At 51.6% G+C, this 13,165-nt stretch overlaps 6 protein-coding genes across 6 annotated transcripts; 3 read left to right on the top strand and 3 right to left on the bottom strand.

The window, feature by feature from the left end:
• Window positions 1-276: 276 nt before the first annotated feature.
• J7T55_009533 (uncharacterized protein) lies at window positions 277-2,552 on the bottom strand (the record flags this gene model as incomplete). The annotated part of the gene is made up of 6 exons (XM_053132601.1): window positions 277-315; window positions 372-1,705; window positions 1,761-1,930; window positions 1,982-2,160; window positions 2,215-2,412; window positions 2,469-2,552. The coding sequence occupies 6 exons, from the start codon at window positions 2,550-2,552 to the stop codon at window positions 277-279; spliced, it is 2,004 nt and encodes a 667-aa protein (XP_052989365.1).
• A 592-nt stretch (window positions 2,553-3,144) lies between these two features.
• On the top strand, window positions 3,145-4,354 carry J7T55_009532 (uncharacterized protein; the record flags this gene model as incomplete). The annotated part of the gene is made up of 4 exons (XM_053132600.1): window positions 3,145-3,504; window positions 3,561-3,625; window positions 3,675-3,898; window positions 3,957-4,354. 4 exons carry the CDS (start codon window positions 3,145-3,147, stop codon window positions 4,352-4,354), a joined length of 1,047 nt encoding a protein of 348 aa, XP_052989364.1.
• Window positions 4,355-5,847: 1,493 nt separating this feature from the next.
• J7T55_009531 (uncharacterized protein) lies at window positions 5,848-6,267 on the top strand (the record flags this gene model as incomplete). The annotated part of the gene is made up of 1 exon (XM_053132599.1): window positions 5,848-6,267. The coding sequence occupies one exon, from the start codon at window positions 5,848-5,850 to the stop codon at window positions 6,265-6,267; it is 420 nt and encodes a 139-aa protein (XP_052989363.1).
• A 395-nt stretch (window positions 6,268-6,662) lies between these two features.
• On the bottom strand, window positions 6,663-7,388 carry J7T55_009530 (uncharacterized protein; the record flags this gene model as incomplete). Its single annotated transcript, XM_053132598.1, has 3 exons — window positions 6,663-7,114; window positions 7,245-7,273; window positions 7,339-7,388. 3 exons carry the CDS (start codon window positions 7,386-7,388, stop codon window positions 6,663-6,665), a joined length of 531 nt encoding a protein of 176 aa, XP_052989362.1.
• A 421-nt stretch (window positions 7,389-7,809) lies between these two features.
• On the top strand, window positions 7,810-10,250 carry J7T55_009529 (uncharacterized protein; the record flags this gene model as incomplete). Its single annotated transcript, XM_053132597.1, has 5 exons — window positions 7,810-8,883; window positions 8,936-9,330; window positions 9,382-9,593; window positions 9,645-10,171; window positions 10,230-10,250. The coding sequence occupies 5 exons, from the start codon at window positions 7,810-7,812 to the stop codon at window positions 10,248-10,250; spliced, it is 2,229 nt and encodes a 742-aa protein (XP_052989361.1).
• Window positions 10,251-10,407: 157 nt separating this feature from the next.
• On the bottom strand, window positions 10,408-12,565 carry J7T55_009528 (uncharacterized protein; the record flags this gene model as incomplete). Its single annotated transcript, XM_053132596.1, has 6 exons — window positions 10,408-10,792; window positions 10,844-10,983; window positions 11,049-11,169; window positions 11,260-11,611; window positions 11,671-12,106; window positions 12,191-12,565. The coding sequence occupies 6 exons, from the start codon at window positions 12,563-12,565 to the stop codon at window positions 10,408-10,410; spliced, it is 1,809 nt and encodes a 602-aa protein (XP_052989360.1).
• Between the last annotated feature and the right edge of the window lie 600 nt (window positions 12,566-13,165).

The following is a 13,165-nucleotide window of genomic DNA, read 5'->3' as shown; positions in this document are numbered from 1 at the left end:
CTGAATATGATATGATCACATTGCCTGCAGGCTATGCTCGGTCAAGCACTGGGTTCGAGCATTGTATGATACCAGCTTGTCCCATCCCTACAAAATCAAACTACTCTGCTCCTACGATGTCAGCCGTCTATTCTGCTAGTGAAGGGCATTGCTGCATAACATACCTTATTCAGGGCTGAGCCACATCACTGCGTGCTGAGGGTGGATCGGACAGATCTTCTTTTCCGGGTTACTTTGTTTGCACCAGGAACAGCCACCATTCGTAGAACCGCATGCTCAGCCAGCGGCGCCCTGGAACATGTACCGCCTACAAGCCTGTAGAAATGCCGGGTTAGCGTCACGATCGCGCGGTGATTCACCAAGCCACTCACAGCTTTGAGCACATCCAGCTGCTCCGCCGACTGGTCAAAGACCGCCCGGTACTGCTGTAGATTGTCCCGCAGGAAGTCCTCCTTGGTGGTCCTGCCCTCGCAGATCGCCTTCATCTTGATCTCCATCTCCTTGCGCAGGAATGGCTTGCCGAGGCTCGTCTCGAAGTTCATCCTATCGAAACCCTCGATGAGAGCCACGCCGAGCTGTGTCGGTATGAAGACCTTCACGGATCTGCCGCCCCCTCCGCCCCGCGCGGCTCCGCCTCGACCTCCCCGGCCACCGCGGCTGCCTCGTCCACCTCGGCCGCCCCGTCCGCCTCGTCCTCCTCTTGTGGATGGAGCTTCTTCCTCGTTTTCTCCGTCGCCCGCTGCCGGCTGTGCTCGATCCACGGCCTGGACGTACTCTCGCACCTGGATCTTCTCAATATGCTCTGCCATTGTCGCATCTGTGCCAATGCCGTTTGCATCCATGAGAGACAGGAGATCGGCTTCAGTCAGGTATCCTGGTGGCGTCGTCTTGCCTTCGGTCATCATTGCCTCTGTAGGCTCGAACACTTCTCCCAAGGTAAAGTTTGGCAGCTCGGCGGTATTCGTCCAGTTTTCGTAGGGGTATACGTCTAGATAGTTGCGTTCCAAGACGATGACTCCGTGGGCATGGAAGCCCTCGTCCCCGTACAGTATGTCCACATCCGTAGCGGTGCCTTTTGCATCTTCGGAGCAACACGCAAGGAATCGACGGACCACAAACTCGTAGAGAGTCTTCTCTTGATCGCTCAAAATGGAAGGAGCTGCGTAAGTAATAGGGTGGATTGGAGGATGAGCCTTGTCATTGTGGCGGCCATTCCTCGGCTGTTGAAAGGAATTGTCAACCAGGTCCTGGGCGAATTGTCCCCAGCGGTTGTCCTGCGTTTGCTTCCGGACAAGTTCCCGGAGATTCATGCCTTTATCGAACTGGTCCGTCTCTGTTCTCGGGTAGCTGATGAAGCCCTTGTTGTACAGGCTCTCGGCCACAGTGAGGGCTTGTTGACCCGTCATTCGCAGGAAACGGGTTGCCATTTTCTGCAGCTCGACAGTAGTCAGGGGCAAAGGCTTCCACTTCTTGGTAGGTTTCTCCTGGACCTTGACGACCTTCGCTTTCTTTGCGCTCAGACACCTTTCGTAGAGAATCGTGACCGCAGCCCTGTCAAAGAGACGGTGGCGCTCCCAGTTGAAAGTCACGCTGAGACCGTCCTTTTTGTGTGTCACCTTGATACCCCAAAACTTTTCTGGCACAAAGTTCTGTACCTTGAAGTATCGATCTACGACGAAGCCCAGAGTAGGAAATTGACAAGACCCTGGAAGATTTAGTAGTGAACCAGAAGAAGAAAAGAATATTGAGTCGAGACGTACCGTAACTGATCATGGAGTTTTGAATGGGCCCACCAAGCGAGCGTAGACTGTTGGTGAGGAATCGAGTAAAGGCGTAACCAGTCCGTAAATCCGACTCGATTCTAGCCTGGACAGCATCCACTTGCCTCTGATCGAGATCCCTCAAACGGCGAGCCGCGTTGAGAATATGACTGGAGACGTCAGTATCCATTTCCGCTGGAAGGGTATACTGGTCGACTCACGCCCTTTCAATGTTGCTGAACTGAGCTCGTTTGACTTCAATTTGGGGATTGCCTTTCTTGGCTGCATCGCGAATTTCACCTCCGATGTGCTCCCCTTCCCGATCACAATCCGTCCAAATAAACAGGGCTCTGCAGTACTTAGCTTGCTCTTCGATATTCTTGGCGACATCACCCTTGTCCTAAGGACATTCAGTGCCACGCTTCACAAATGCATCGGCATTGGCGGTACTTACATTTGAAACAAAAGTGGTAATTGGAGCACCAAACAACGTGACGGGAGGTGGGTAGTTCCAGTTCTTGTAGCCAGAATCGAAGTCTGTGCTTGTGAGATGCCCAGTGACGGCGGTCATAGTCACGTTGCAGTTGCCCCATGGTGGGCCAAAATCGAAGTCAAAACAGTAGTTCTTGATATATTTGTTCCGAGTGTTGCGCTTGATCCAGAAATATCAGCACCGCAAGTCCCTCTGAGGTTTGCTAACAGACTCACTGTTTGGAGTTGGCCTCCCGAAAGATGGCCTGCCACGGCTTTGGATATGGACGGCTTCTCCGCCACACACAATATTCTGGGCATTTTTGACCGAGCGGTGCTGATACAGCGGTGGCGGTGCAGCAAATTTGCACTGAGAAGGACGATTGGGCAACGTTTGGACCAGCTGCTATAAGACAGCATGTTGCGTGGGCCCGTGTCTCTCAAAACGCGTCCGCATCTGAGCGATCGTGGCTTTATCAGCGCAAGAAGCTGTCAACATGACCGCTAGCTCTGAATACGCGTCGAGACGGGTCAAAGATGTCAGATATGATATTGGCCGGCCGAATTGATCGTCCAGGTCTGGGAAACGGGCACGAAGGAAACCTTCACGATTTCACGGGTGTTGCATAAACTTGATGCACTGCACCTCGGCTTGCAATTAACGAGGCGCTGCCTCCCCAAGGAGCTACTGATTGGGCGGTCCGTGCCTTGTTGCTGCCCCATGGCCCCGGACGAGCCGCTGATCCCATCATGACGCGCATATCCGAAACATTGCTTCTGGCAGCTCTATTTGTTACCCTCGACGACTTTTGAAATTCGAATACATATTGGCGTCTGTCGAGGACCTCTTTTCAACTCATCTTTAGACCAATTGATTTTATTAGACTCCTTCTACTCAATTGCATTGCACAGTATGGCAGTTCCCGCTCTGCTCAAGTTTCCAGACACTGTCGACTGGTCAAGGACAGTCGAGCCGTACATCCCTCAGCTTTATGAGCTGCCATCAAAGCTCCTGGGCGTCTTGCAGTCTCGGCAGAATGTACTCGACCTCTATCTTGAGACAAATCCACTCATTTCAGGTCTTGGTCTTTCCATCTTGTTCGGTGCCATCTTCTTGGTTGTCGCAGAAATCAACAAGAACTACTCCCAGGTCGACAGGTGTTGGAGCTTACTGCCAACTTTCTACATCGCCCATTTTGACCTTTGGGCTCGGCTTTCCGGGATCAGCTCCCAAAGAATAGATCTCATTCTCTTATTTAGCACATTGTGGAGTGTAAGATATCGCCCTCGCCCCTCCCTGAGCGGATCATGATGCTGACCGTGCCACAGATCCGTCTCACCTTTAATTACTGGCGCAGAGGAGGCTATCAGATTGGGTCTGAAGACTATAGATGGTACGTAAACCTAGACCCCCAGTCTATAACCATTCTCACATGGCCCTAGGGAGATCGTCCAGAGCAAGGTGCCAGCATGGGCTTTCACGATTTTGAACATAACCTTCATTTCCTTCATCCAAAGCGTTCTGCTGTTTGCTCTAGCAGCGCCTACCTACCCAATCCTGTTGAGCATACAGTTCCAGCCTGAGATAGCTTTGTCGGACATTGCCTTTTTGATCTTCGAAGTCGGACTTGTTACAACAGAATGGTTTGCGGATCAGCAACAGTGGGGTAAGTCAAGACCAGTACGGCAGACATCTACCAAAGCTTAGCTACTGACTCAGAACAGATTTCCAGAATGCCAAGAGGGAGTATCAAACTACTGGGAAGGTGCCACAGGGCTTCGCAGCAAATGACCTGAATCGAGGCTTTAATACTTCCGGTCTCTGGGCGTGGAGCAGGCACCCAAACTTCGCCGTTGAGCAGACTATCTGGCTCACGCTGGGCGTCTGGAGTACCTTTACAGCAGAAGTGCCGTATGCTTGGACTTTGGTACCTGGTTTCAGCCTTGTCCTCCTCTTCCAAGGGTCGACATGGCTCACGGAGCTGATCACAGCTGGCAAATACCCCGAATACAAGGAGTACCAACGGCAGGTTGGCATGTTCGCGCCAAATCTCCTCGGGTTTGGCCCTTACAACCCGCCTCCACCCCGGACCAGCGCCTTGAAGGAGAAGAAGCAGAAGTAAAGAAATGGCTGGGAAGGCCATGTCCGATTCGAGAAGAGTCGGAGCCTTCTCGAGGGTTGGGGTGACACAGACGGGTCTGATGATGTTGCGAAGAACTGCAAAGGTGGTGAACGTCTCACAGCATCGGATAATGCAGATCCATATTGGTTCTTTGACGCCAATGATATGTGGTAGACTCGACCTTACGATAATAGAATGTGCCACCAGTTCATCTTCGCGCAAACTCGCAGCACAGAGATCCCAGGTGTTTGTGTATCCCTCGGAGTTATCTATCCGCGGTGATGCTACACAACCCCCTTTGTACGACTTGGGCAACCATACGAGGCGAAATGCTTACGGGCAAGAATACATTCTCCGTTCCTGTCTTGCGAGGCACGAAGCATTGAACCGAATTTTCCATGGCTGTATGCACAAGTCTGATTTAGGGGGACGGCTTATACGGCAATCGTCCCGGAGTTTGGGTCAGTTCCAGCAATTTTAAGCCGCTGTGGGTCCCGCGGTGATCTTAAGCCAGCAAATGGTCTAGACAATCTTTTCTCGTCGATTTGAGTGATCTTTTCAAATTAGCAAGTCCCGACTGCAGTAAGCACGCGACTGTTGATCGCGAGCCTCTTTGGACGCCACTTGCAAGAATATCCGCGTCATGCGCTGTACACTAGTTTTCCGGGGATGAGTTTCCCGCGGAGGTAGTCCCAGTAGCACAATGAACACCACTGCACAGTCCCCCCTCCCATGACTCTTGTGCTCCAATACAATTGCCCGATTGCAGTGATGTTTTGAACGGCAACGGCGGAAGGCGGACATGCCGATGGGATTTCCTAGCCGCCGGGGCACATACGAATTAATCTAGCTCCTAATCTTCGGGCTCGTTGCCGTCCATTCTCACGGGCCTCAGATGTCAATATGTCATTTCGCCTGCCCCCAGTGCTGGTGGTTGCAGTCCCCACACGGCAGGGCCCGCCCTAACTGCCACACCTGCATTATTCAAGTCCCGGTCCGTGACCGTTTGAACTCGTTTCTAGAACCTCTACGATTCACGACTGCCGTTACAGATGCGCGCTCTAGCTCCAGTCGCACTGCTCTAGCGCCCAGCACGATCTCGACGTCATTCGATTACCGCAAAGGGCTCACGGCATCACGCTTGTGATGTTTTACCCGACAGCGTGCATAGTTACTGGGCTTATTCGTGTGTCGATCAAATACTCGCCCCACATAGATCTCGGGTCCACTGCATATCCCAAGGGTCCTCGTGGCACCTGGACCGCGGAAATTATTAGGCAGGGGGGTCGGCAGGACCCTGAGATCTTGAGGGCATCGCCGGAAGTGCTGACTATTAATAATAGACTGCCCTGCCCTCCGGGACTTCCAAAAATGTCTTTACTAACATCTCGCCTGTCCGTCACTTCAAGCAACAAGTTTTGTGTTTTAGAGTTCCTTTGACTGCCTTCAAGATTCCTTAGCAAAACACACATTCCAAAAACCACAAAGACAAGATGGGCAACTACGTTTCCACCGCCGAAGTCCCCCAATCCTCAGCCTCCGAATCAATGGACCTCATGAGGGCCTCAAGGTCCCGGCGAAGCTCTGTGGCTTCAGGAACATCATCTGTCGACAGCTCCAGCAGTGCTGAACGAGCTCTCCTTTCATCCACGGCAGCAACCCCTTCTTCGCCTTCCGAGCTTGATCCACTCTCGCGGTCCTTCCCCAAACCCACCGAGGACGTCAACCTAGATGAGATGCTTGCCAGAAAGCCTCTGAAGTGGACCCTTGGCCACTATGTCAAGGAGGTACCCACGCGCGAACCTTCCAAGCCAGCCGAGGACAAAGACCGACTTGCGCGGGACATGGAAGCAAAGAAGAAGGAAATGCTTGCCGCTAAGGAGGAGATGCTCAGGCTCTCTGCTGGCAAATAAGGGCTTGGAGTGAGATCCGCCCGGGACGGTTGTCGAATTACCTGCTCGGATTCCAAGACTTCGGCAGACCGCAACACCTTTTTGTCTTGTGTTAGGTTGGACGAGCGGGGAAAGCTATACGTGGGTTACATTGCGAGGCGTTGGGCGTTTAAGGTACCTGACTTGAGGAGTTGTCACGCCGTGTTGAAGGCGATCCTTTCCTGGGAGTGCATGTTGGTTGACTTCCGGTGTTGTTGGAAAGCTTGCTTTTGCGATATACCAAGTCAATTCATTTTTTGTAGCCTGATTAAAGACGTTCATTCTTGCGACACGCGCCTTTCTTCTGTACATACGCAACCGGTGCTGCACAACAGTGTCATTGTCTCTCCACATACCCTCAGTCAGAGTGGGGCCTCTCAGTGAATCCTCCCGGCCAGGGTGAAACCGTACACCACCGAGGCCGCGAAGTTAACCACATTAAGCAATGAGGAGATACCGTGAAGCGTGCCGAACTTCTTGTTCAAGGCAGTCATCTCCTGGCTATGCGGCTTTGGGTCCCAGCTTCTCTTGCCATCCTTCTCTTCCTGCTTTCTTCTCTCCACTATGCAAGCCTTTGATGCTGGCAAGAGTACAACCCAATTGGCGAGCCCAGTGATGAAGACGGTGGCAAGGGGAAGAAGGGTTCCCCATCTGTTGGCTGGATCAAATAGTCCCTGCACGCCGCCAGCGGGCCCAAATGGTCTCCCAGGTAAGGTCACCGCAAGGACGACTGGTAATGTGGTCTGCAAGCCGAAGTACCATGGAAAAGTCCTCGTTTGAAGATCTGAGAACTGAAGAATGGGGAGTGTCTTGAATTGAATGATGGTCCCTACACAAGTCTTGTCCATCGCTTATCAGGAAACTGCAATGTCACAGGGAAGGTATCGTAGCTCACATTAACTGAATTAGCTAGTTAGCAGACATGGGTAAGTTTATTGTCAGCAAAAGTATGTACTTACAGACGGTTGTCCCGAACAGAGACCCATATCTATTTGCTTTCTCAGCATTCTGCTTGCCGATTAAGTGGAGAAACACCAGCGGCAGGTAACTCACGCCAGGATATGGTACGGGGCTCCCGTGAAAATGATTGATCTTTCCGACATTTCGATAGACTATGTATGTTGAGGTTGATTGTTTTTATCGACAGACGACAGGAAAAAGTTGTCTCGCGTTTCGGAGGAGGGGGAAGTCGATTGTCTGAAGTGGTCTGTCAATGACGCCTCGGTAAAACCCAAGAGCAGACAGTGGGTCGAACAGCTGCACAGCCAAGATGCCTGCTTATCGATAAAAGCTCCTGGAAGGCAGGGACGTAAGGAGCCCACATGCCTGCGCGTTGGCAGGGGTCCAAAGTGTCAGTGGGCCCAACGCGCTCGCTGCCTGGAATCGACGTGACCTGGAACAAAAAGGACGTCAATAAATCCAAGAGCTTCCGTCGTCTTTGAGGGCGGTCGGGGGCTTCTTTCTGGTTCGTCACCGCACGTTCGTTTTTCAATCAATGCACCCAGAGCTCTCAAATTCACCATCATGGCCGACAAGGAGGCATTCGTCTACATTGTCGACGTCGGGTCGACCATGTCGAATTGCAACAATGGCCGGACCGAGTCTGATCTGGATTTCAGCATGCGCTACGTCTGGGACAAGATCACTACCACGGCCCAGGCATCGCGAAAGACTTGGAATGTGGGTGTCATTGGCTTGCGAACGGATGAGACCCGGAATGATTACCAAGATGGCGACGGCTACAACAACATCTCAGTCTTGAAGAAACTCGGTCCAATCGTGCTCTCACAGTTGAAGGAGCTGACAAATCTCATCAAACCGAGCAACACGGAGTTTGGCGATGCCATGTCTGCTATCATTGTCGCCGCCGAGATGATCGGAGAGTTGACCAAAAAGCTCAAGTACACTCGACGGATATATCTTGTCACCGACGGCCAGGGCCCCATTGATGGCGATGATGTTGAACAGATTTCCAGCCGCCTCAATGAGCTCGACATCGAGCTTGTTGTGTTAGGCGTTGACTTTGACGATCCCGAGTTTGGCTTCAAGGAGGAAGACAAGCCACAGTTAAAAGTCACAAATGAGACCATTCTCAAGTCCTTGGTGGACAAGTGCAACAATGGAACATTCGGCACACTTGCTGAGGCTGTGGAGGAGCTTGAAATGCCAAGGGTGAAGCCTGTCAGGCTGGTCAAGAGCTACGACGGGCCCCTTACTCTGGGGAATCCTCAACAATTCCCGAGCGCAACAAGCATTAATGTTGAACGATGGCCAGTGACCAAAGTCAATCGACCCGCTGCCGCTACCACGGTCACAGTGAAATCAGAGTCCGCAACACAATCAACACATACCATAGACGACGAGATGGATGGAGTGGAATACGATGACCCGCATTTCAATTCAGTGAAGCAGCACCGGACCTACAAGGTCAACGATCCCAGTGCTCCTGGTGGTAAAAGAGACGTTGAATTCGAAGAACTCAACAAGGGATATTCTTATGGAAGCACGGCGGTGTTGATCCCTGACTTCGACTGGACTCTTACCAGCCTCGAAGCCGCGAAGGATTTCTCTATCATGGGCTTCGTGAACATGAACAAGGTGCGTTAAATTAATTGAGACTACTGAGGCTCACATTCTTAACACGCCACAGGTCGAGCCATTTCTCACCTTGGGTGAGACCTCCGTTACAGTTGCCCGGCCTTTCGACGAGGAATCTAAACTCGCCCTCTCCGCACTCATCCATGCCCTTTATGAATCGGAGACCTATGCCATTGCAAGACTCGTTCCGAAGGACAACAAGGACCCTGTCATTCTACTGATGCGGCCAAGCATCGAACCCGACTTTGAGTGTTTGTACGACGCGCCTCTACCTTTCGCCGAAGATATACGGTCTTATCGTTTCCCGCCGTTGGACAAGGTCGTCACAGTTACTGGAAAGGTGCTCACAGAGCATCCTCGCCTACTTCCTGATGACAGGCTTAACCAGGCGATGAGTGATTATGTTGATGCCATGGACATCTCGGAATTCGACCACGACGGAGAAGGGTGAGTTTTCCAACCTATATCTCTTGTTTGGGGGCTAAACAAAGGTTGCAGAAATCCGACTGAGTTTGCAGCACTTCAAGATCTGTATTCGCCAATTATCCATCGTGTCAATCAGGCCGTTCGAGCTCGAGCTGTGGCTCCAGACGGAGACGTCGCCGGCATCCCTGACATTTTGAAAAAATATTCAAGGCCTCCTGAGAAGTTGGTCAAGGAAGCCGAGCCACAAATCGATGCGCTGAGAAAGGTGGCCGATCTGAAGAAAGGTATGACCCGCACTATGCAACAATGAGAGACGTTTACTCATGTTTTTACAGTGCCTCCAAAGGCGCAGAGCAAGTACAACAAAGGTGTACCGAAACCTGAAAGTGGTCGTCCCATTGAAAGTCTTGGTAATATTCACGACACGCTCGAAGCCGGTAAAAAGCGGATAGCCGAGTTGAAGAAGGGGAAATCATTGATCGACAAGGACAACTCTATCCCGACGTTCAAGCAATTGATTCGGCAATTAAATGAGGCTGAAGATGATGCTGGCGTCGAGCACGCGACCAAAGCCATGGGTGGTGTCGTGCAATCCTTAATTAGGGAGAGCATGGGAGACAAGAATTATCAACGCGCCATTGAGAATATTGGAACGCTAAGACAGGCCTGTATCGACCTCGAAGTCCCTGAACTTTACAACGACTTCTTGAGAGATCTGAAGCAGAAGATCCTGTCAAACGCGCTCGGTGAGAAGCGCGAGGACATGTGGAACGAGCTCCGCATAACTGCTCGCGGAAGTCTTGGACTCATCACCGAGAGCCAATCAGAAGTATCCAACATTACAGAAGACCAGGCTAAGCAGGTGAGAACCAAATGGAATTCTAGATCTCGCGAGCAAGCTAACGTATCGTGTTCCGCAGTTTTGGTGGGCTGGCAAGTAAACCTGTGGCAGACAATCACTCATGCAAGCAGCAAGAGATGTGGGATAGGAGAAGTCAGAGCAGGACTTGTACTTGACACTCCTGAGGTAGAGATACAAGGCTTTTGAAGACCTCATCGCCCTCAATAAACGAGTGTCTTTACAGGCGACTTCGCATATCAAAAGTTCAATGGCAGGCGCTTCTCCGCGTCAAGCCCGTTATTATCCGCGCGGCCACTGTTGCTATCCCTCGAGTCGACTTCAGCCACGCCCTCGACGATCGAGTACTTGCCTTGCGTCGGATTGCTCTGGTCAAACGCGCTCGGTAAGATAAAAATGTCTTCATCGTGGTGGTCCACTCCTTCCCCTAGACCTCTCGGCGGAGAGATGAAGCTTAAGAGAGGATAGACCACCAAAGCGACCACGAATCCAATGATAAACCCAAGCCGCGAGATTTTCATTGCGTTATTGGGCTCCCCATCAATGTTTGCGCAGCTCATGATGTAGCCGGGGAGCGCGGGTGCGATAGCCACGGCAAATGCCACGAACGCACGCCAGTTGAACCTGTACGGGGATCAGACTTGTGCTTTGAGAAAGACGCCAGAGATCACTCACCCGTTCCAGTACCAATATATGCTCTCCTCATTTCCGATGTACAGGTCCCTCATCTTGATCAGGCGCTTTCTAACGATCCAGAAATCCGCCACTAGAATACCTGAGATGGGACCATAAAACGTCCCAAAGCCTGAAAGGACCTGTGTAGACAAAACGTTAGAGTCCCATAGGCAAACTTCTCACAATAGGAGAATAGCCCACTTACCTGAATGAAGGTGGCCGCAGTCGTTGTTATTTGCCAAGGGTTGGTACATATACCCAAGCAAGCAATGATGTAGCTGCATCGTCGGATCGTGAGCCACTTTGGGCTAAAACTTGCCATGTCCCTGCCGATACACACAAGATCTTGTCAGTAGAGTTCGATTCTCATGTGCCAAAGGAATCAGGATAAAAAAACAGGCCAGAACCAGACATACATAGCAGCAGCAACGCTATTCAAAATCATGTTGACAGTAACCTGCGCCAACGCCAAAGCCGCTGAGGCAAAGAAAACCGCAGCTCGAGATCTTGCAGAGTTGTTGTAGTGCGATTGAATCTGCCGCAATAGGAGGAACGGCTGCCAGTACGCTTCTCCGAGCACATTGCTTGAAGCCGAGGTCACCAGAATTCCGAGAGCAAATGCAGCATAGATGAAAACGGGGCAGGCGACGGCTTGTGCGATCATGGATCTGCGGTTGTCGCTAGCAAAGCGACACCAAGCTGATCCACCCATAGTCACAACCGCTGTATTTCCCAAGACCGCGGTAGCACCGTATACGGAAGCCCATCCTAGACAGTGTCAATTCATGCTCAGAATGTGGCATGTCTCTTTGGAAACGGCGTCTTACCCATAGAACCTGCCAACACCGAAGGAGGTTTATAATCGCTCGCGAAGTATTGGCCACCACCGCCTGCTGTGTGGGTCGACCAAATTACAAGACCTATGATCACCATCGTGAAACCGACGAAGGAAACATGGAACGGACGATGCAGCTTCTCGGGTGGGAGCCACATAACCCCCAGGAAGACGAAGTGGTAGATAATGAAGCCAATAAAGTCTTTCAGCTCCATCGTACCATTCGCGAGGGGGTGTTCCCAATTCGCCCAACGAATTGACCACGTTCCGATCATCGTCGACATGGCTTGAGCTCCCCACCAGGCCTCAATGCCGTCCCAGACGATGGCCGGCATCACTCGGAAGAAGACTGCAAACCAGCTTCCGCGCATGCCCCAGGCTAGTCGACAGACTACGGTGTAAGTGATGTGATGGCTACCGCCAGGCCACTGTTGGAGGGTTATTGTCAATACGACAGGTCTCCAGGGGAGAGGAGGGCCATTCGATATAATCTGGCCTCGGCCAACACTTACACCGCACAGTATGCACATGATGACCAGCACAATGGGGCTGAGAATACCTGCAGCAAGTGCCTGCTTGGCACTCAAGCCGTAAGCGATGAGGGCAGAGCCTGTATTGTAATTATAAATAGCAAAACCTAGATACATTCGATTTAAGTATGAGTGATTCGTGGGCACGGTCAGATAGCATCTTGGAAAGAATGGCTTGCCTCCAGTCGCCCAGTACACAACGTACTTCCATCCGTTCCAAGTCCGCCTTGAGCTATCCATCGGAATAAGGTCGGCGTTGACCCATTGGGTAATAGCGTAGGTGTTGCCCTTCGGAGGTGGTACCTCAAGACTCCTGATGAACCGTCTGGTGGCAGAGCCTTCCGTGGCGAAGTCCATGTTTCCTGACGTGTCGCTGTTTAGCGGTGGGATTTCGAAACTGGTGAGTATGTTGACAAGGAAAGCAACAGTCGGTGACGGAAACGACGTTGCAGCCGCATGGTCCAAGTATTATACAGGCCATTAGCGGAAAGTTGCTACCCAGCGTTGCATACTTATCTGCGTCCCAAGATATCGGGTTGCTTTCTGAAGCCCTTGCCGGGCCGGGGGTGATATCATGGTTCGACTTCGAACCACAATCTGCGAAGTTTCGTATCAAACTTCTACGTCGATGATCTTCCATTGGGCCGCAGATAAGGAACAAGCCTTCTGCCTAGGAAATCTCCATCTCCAGGTTTATTGGCAGATACGCATGGTTCGCAGCCCAGGGACGCGGGGTTGGATGACAGATGCATGGGCATCGATCATAGAGATCAGGGTAACCCTGCAATGCGACAATAAACGTCGGGATATATTCAACTATCCAAATGTCTGGGCAGTGATAAGCTGTGGGATAGTCTGATAGACTAGACGATCTACTGGAAGACTCACCTATCAAAGTTGTCTCATGCTTCTCTGTCCAATCATCGGATCGCACAGACTCCCGACGTTGATGTTGAG

Source organism: Diaporthe amygdali, assembly GCF_026229845.1.
Source record: "Diaporthe amygdali strain CAA958 chromosome Unknown NODE_32_length_550834_cov_65_698784, whole genome shotgun sequence".
Taxonomy (NCBI): Eukaryota; Fungi; Ascomycota; class Sordariomycetes; order Diaporthales; family Diaporthaceae; genus Diaporthe; species Diaporthe amygdali.
This window is presented reverse-complemented; position numbering and strand designations above follow the sequence as displayed.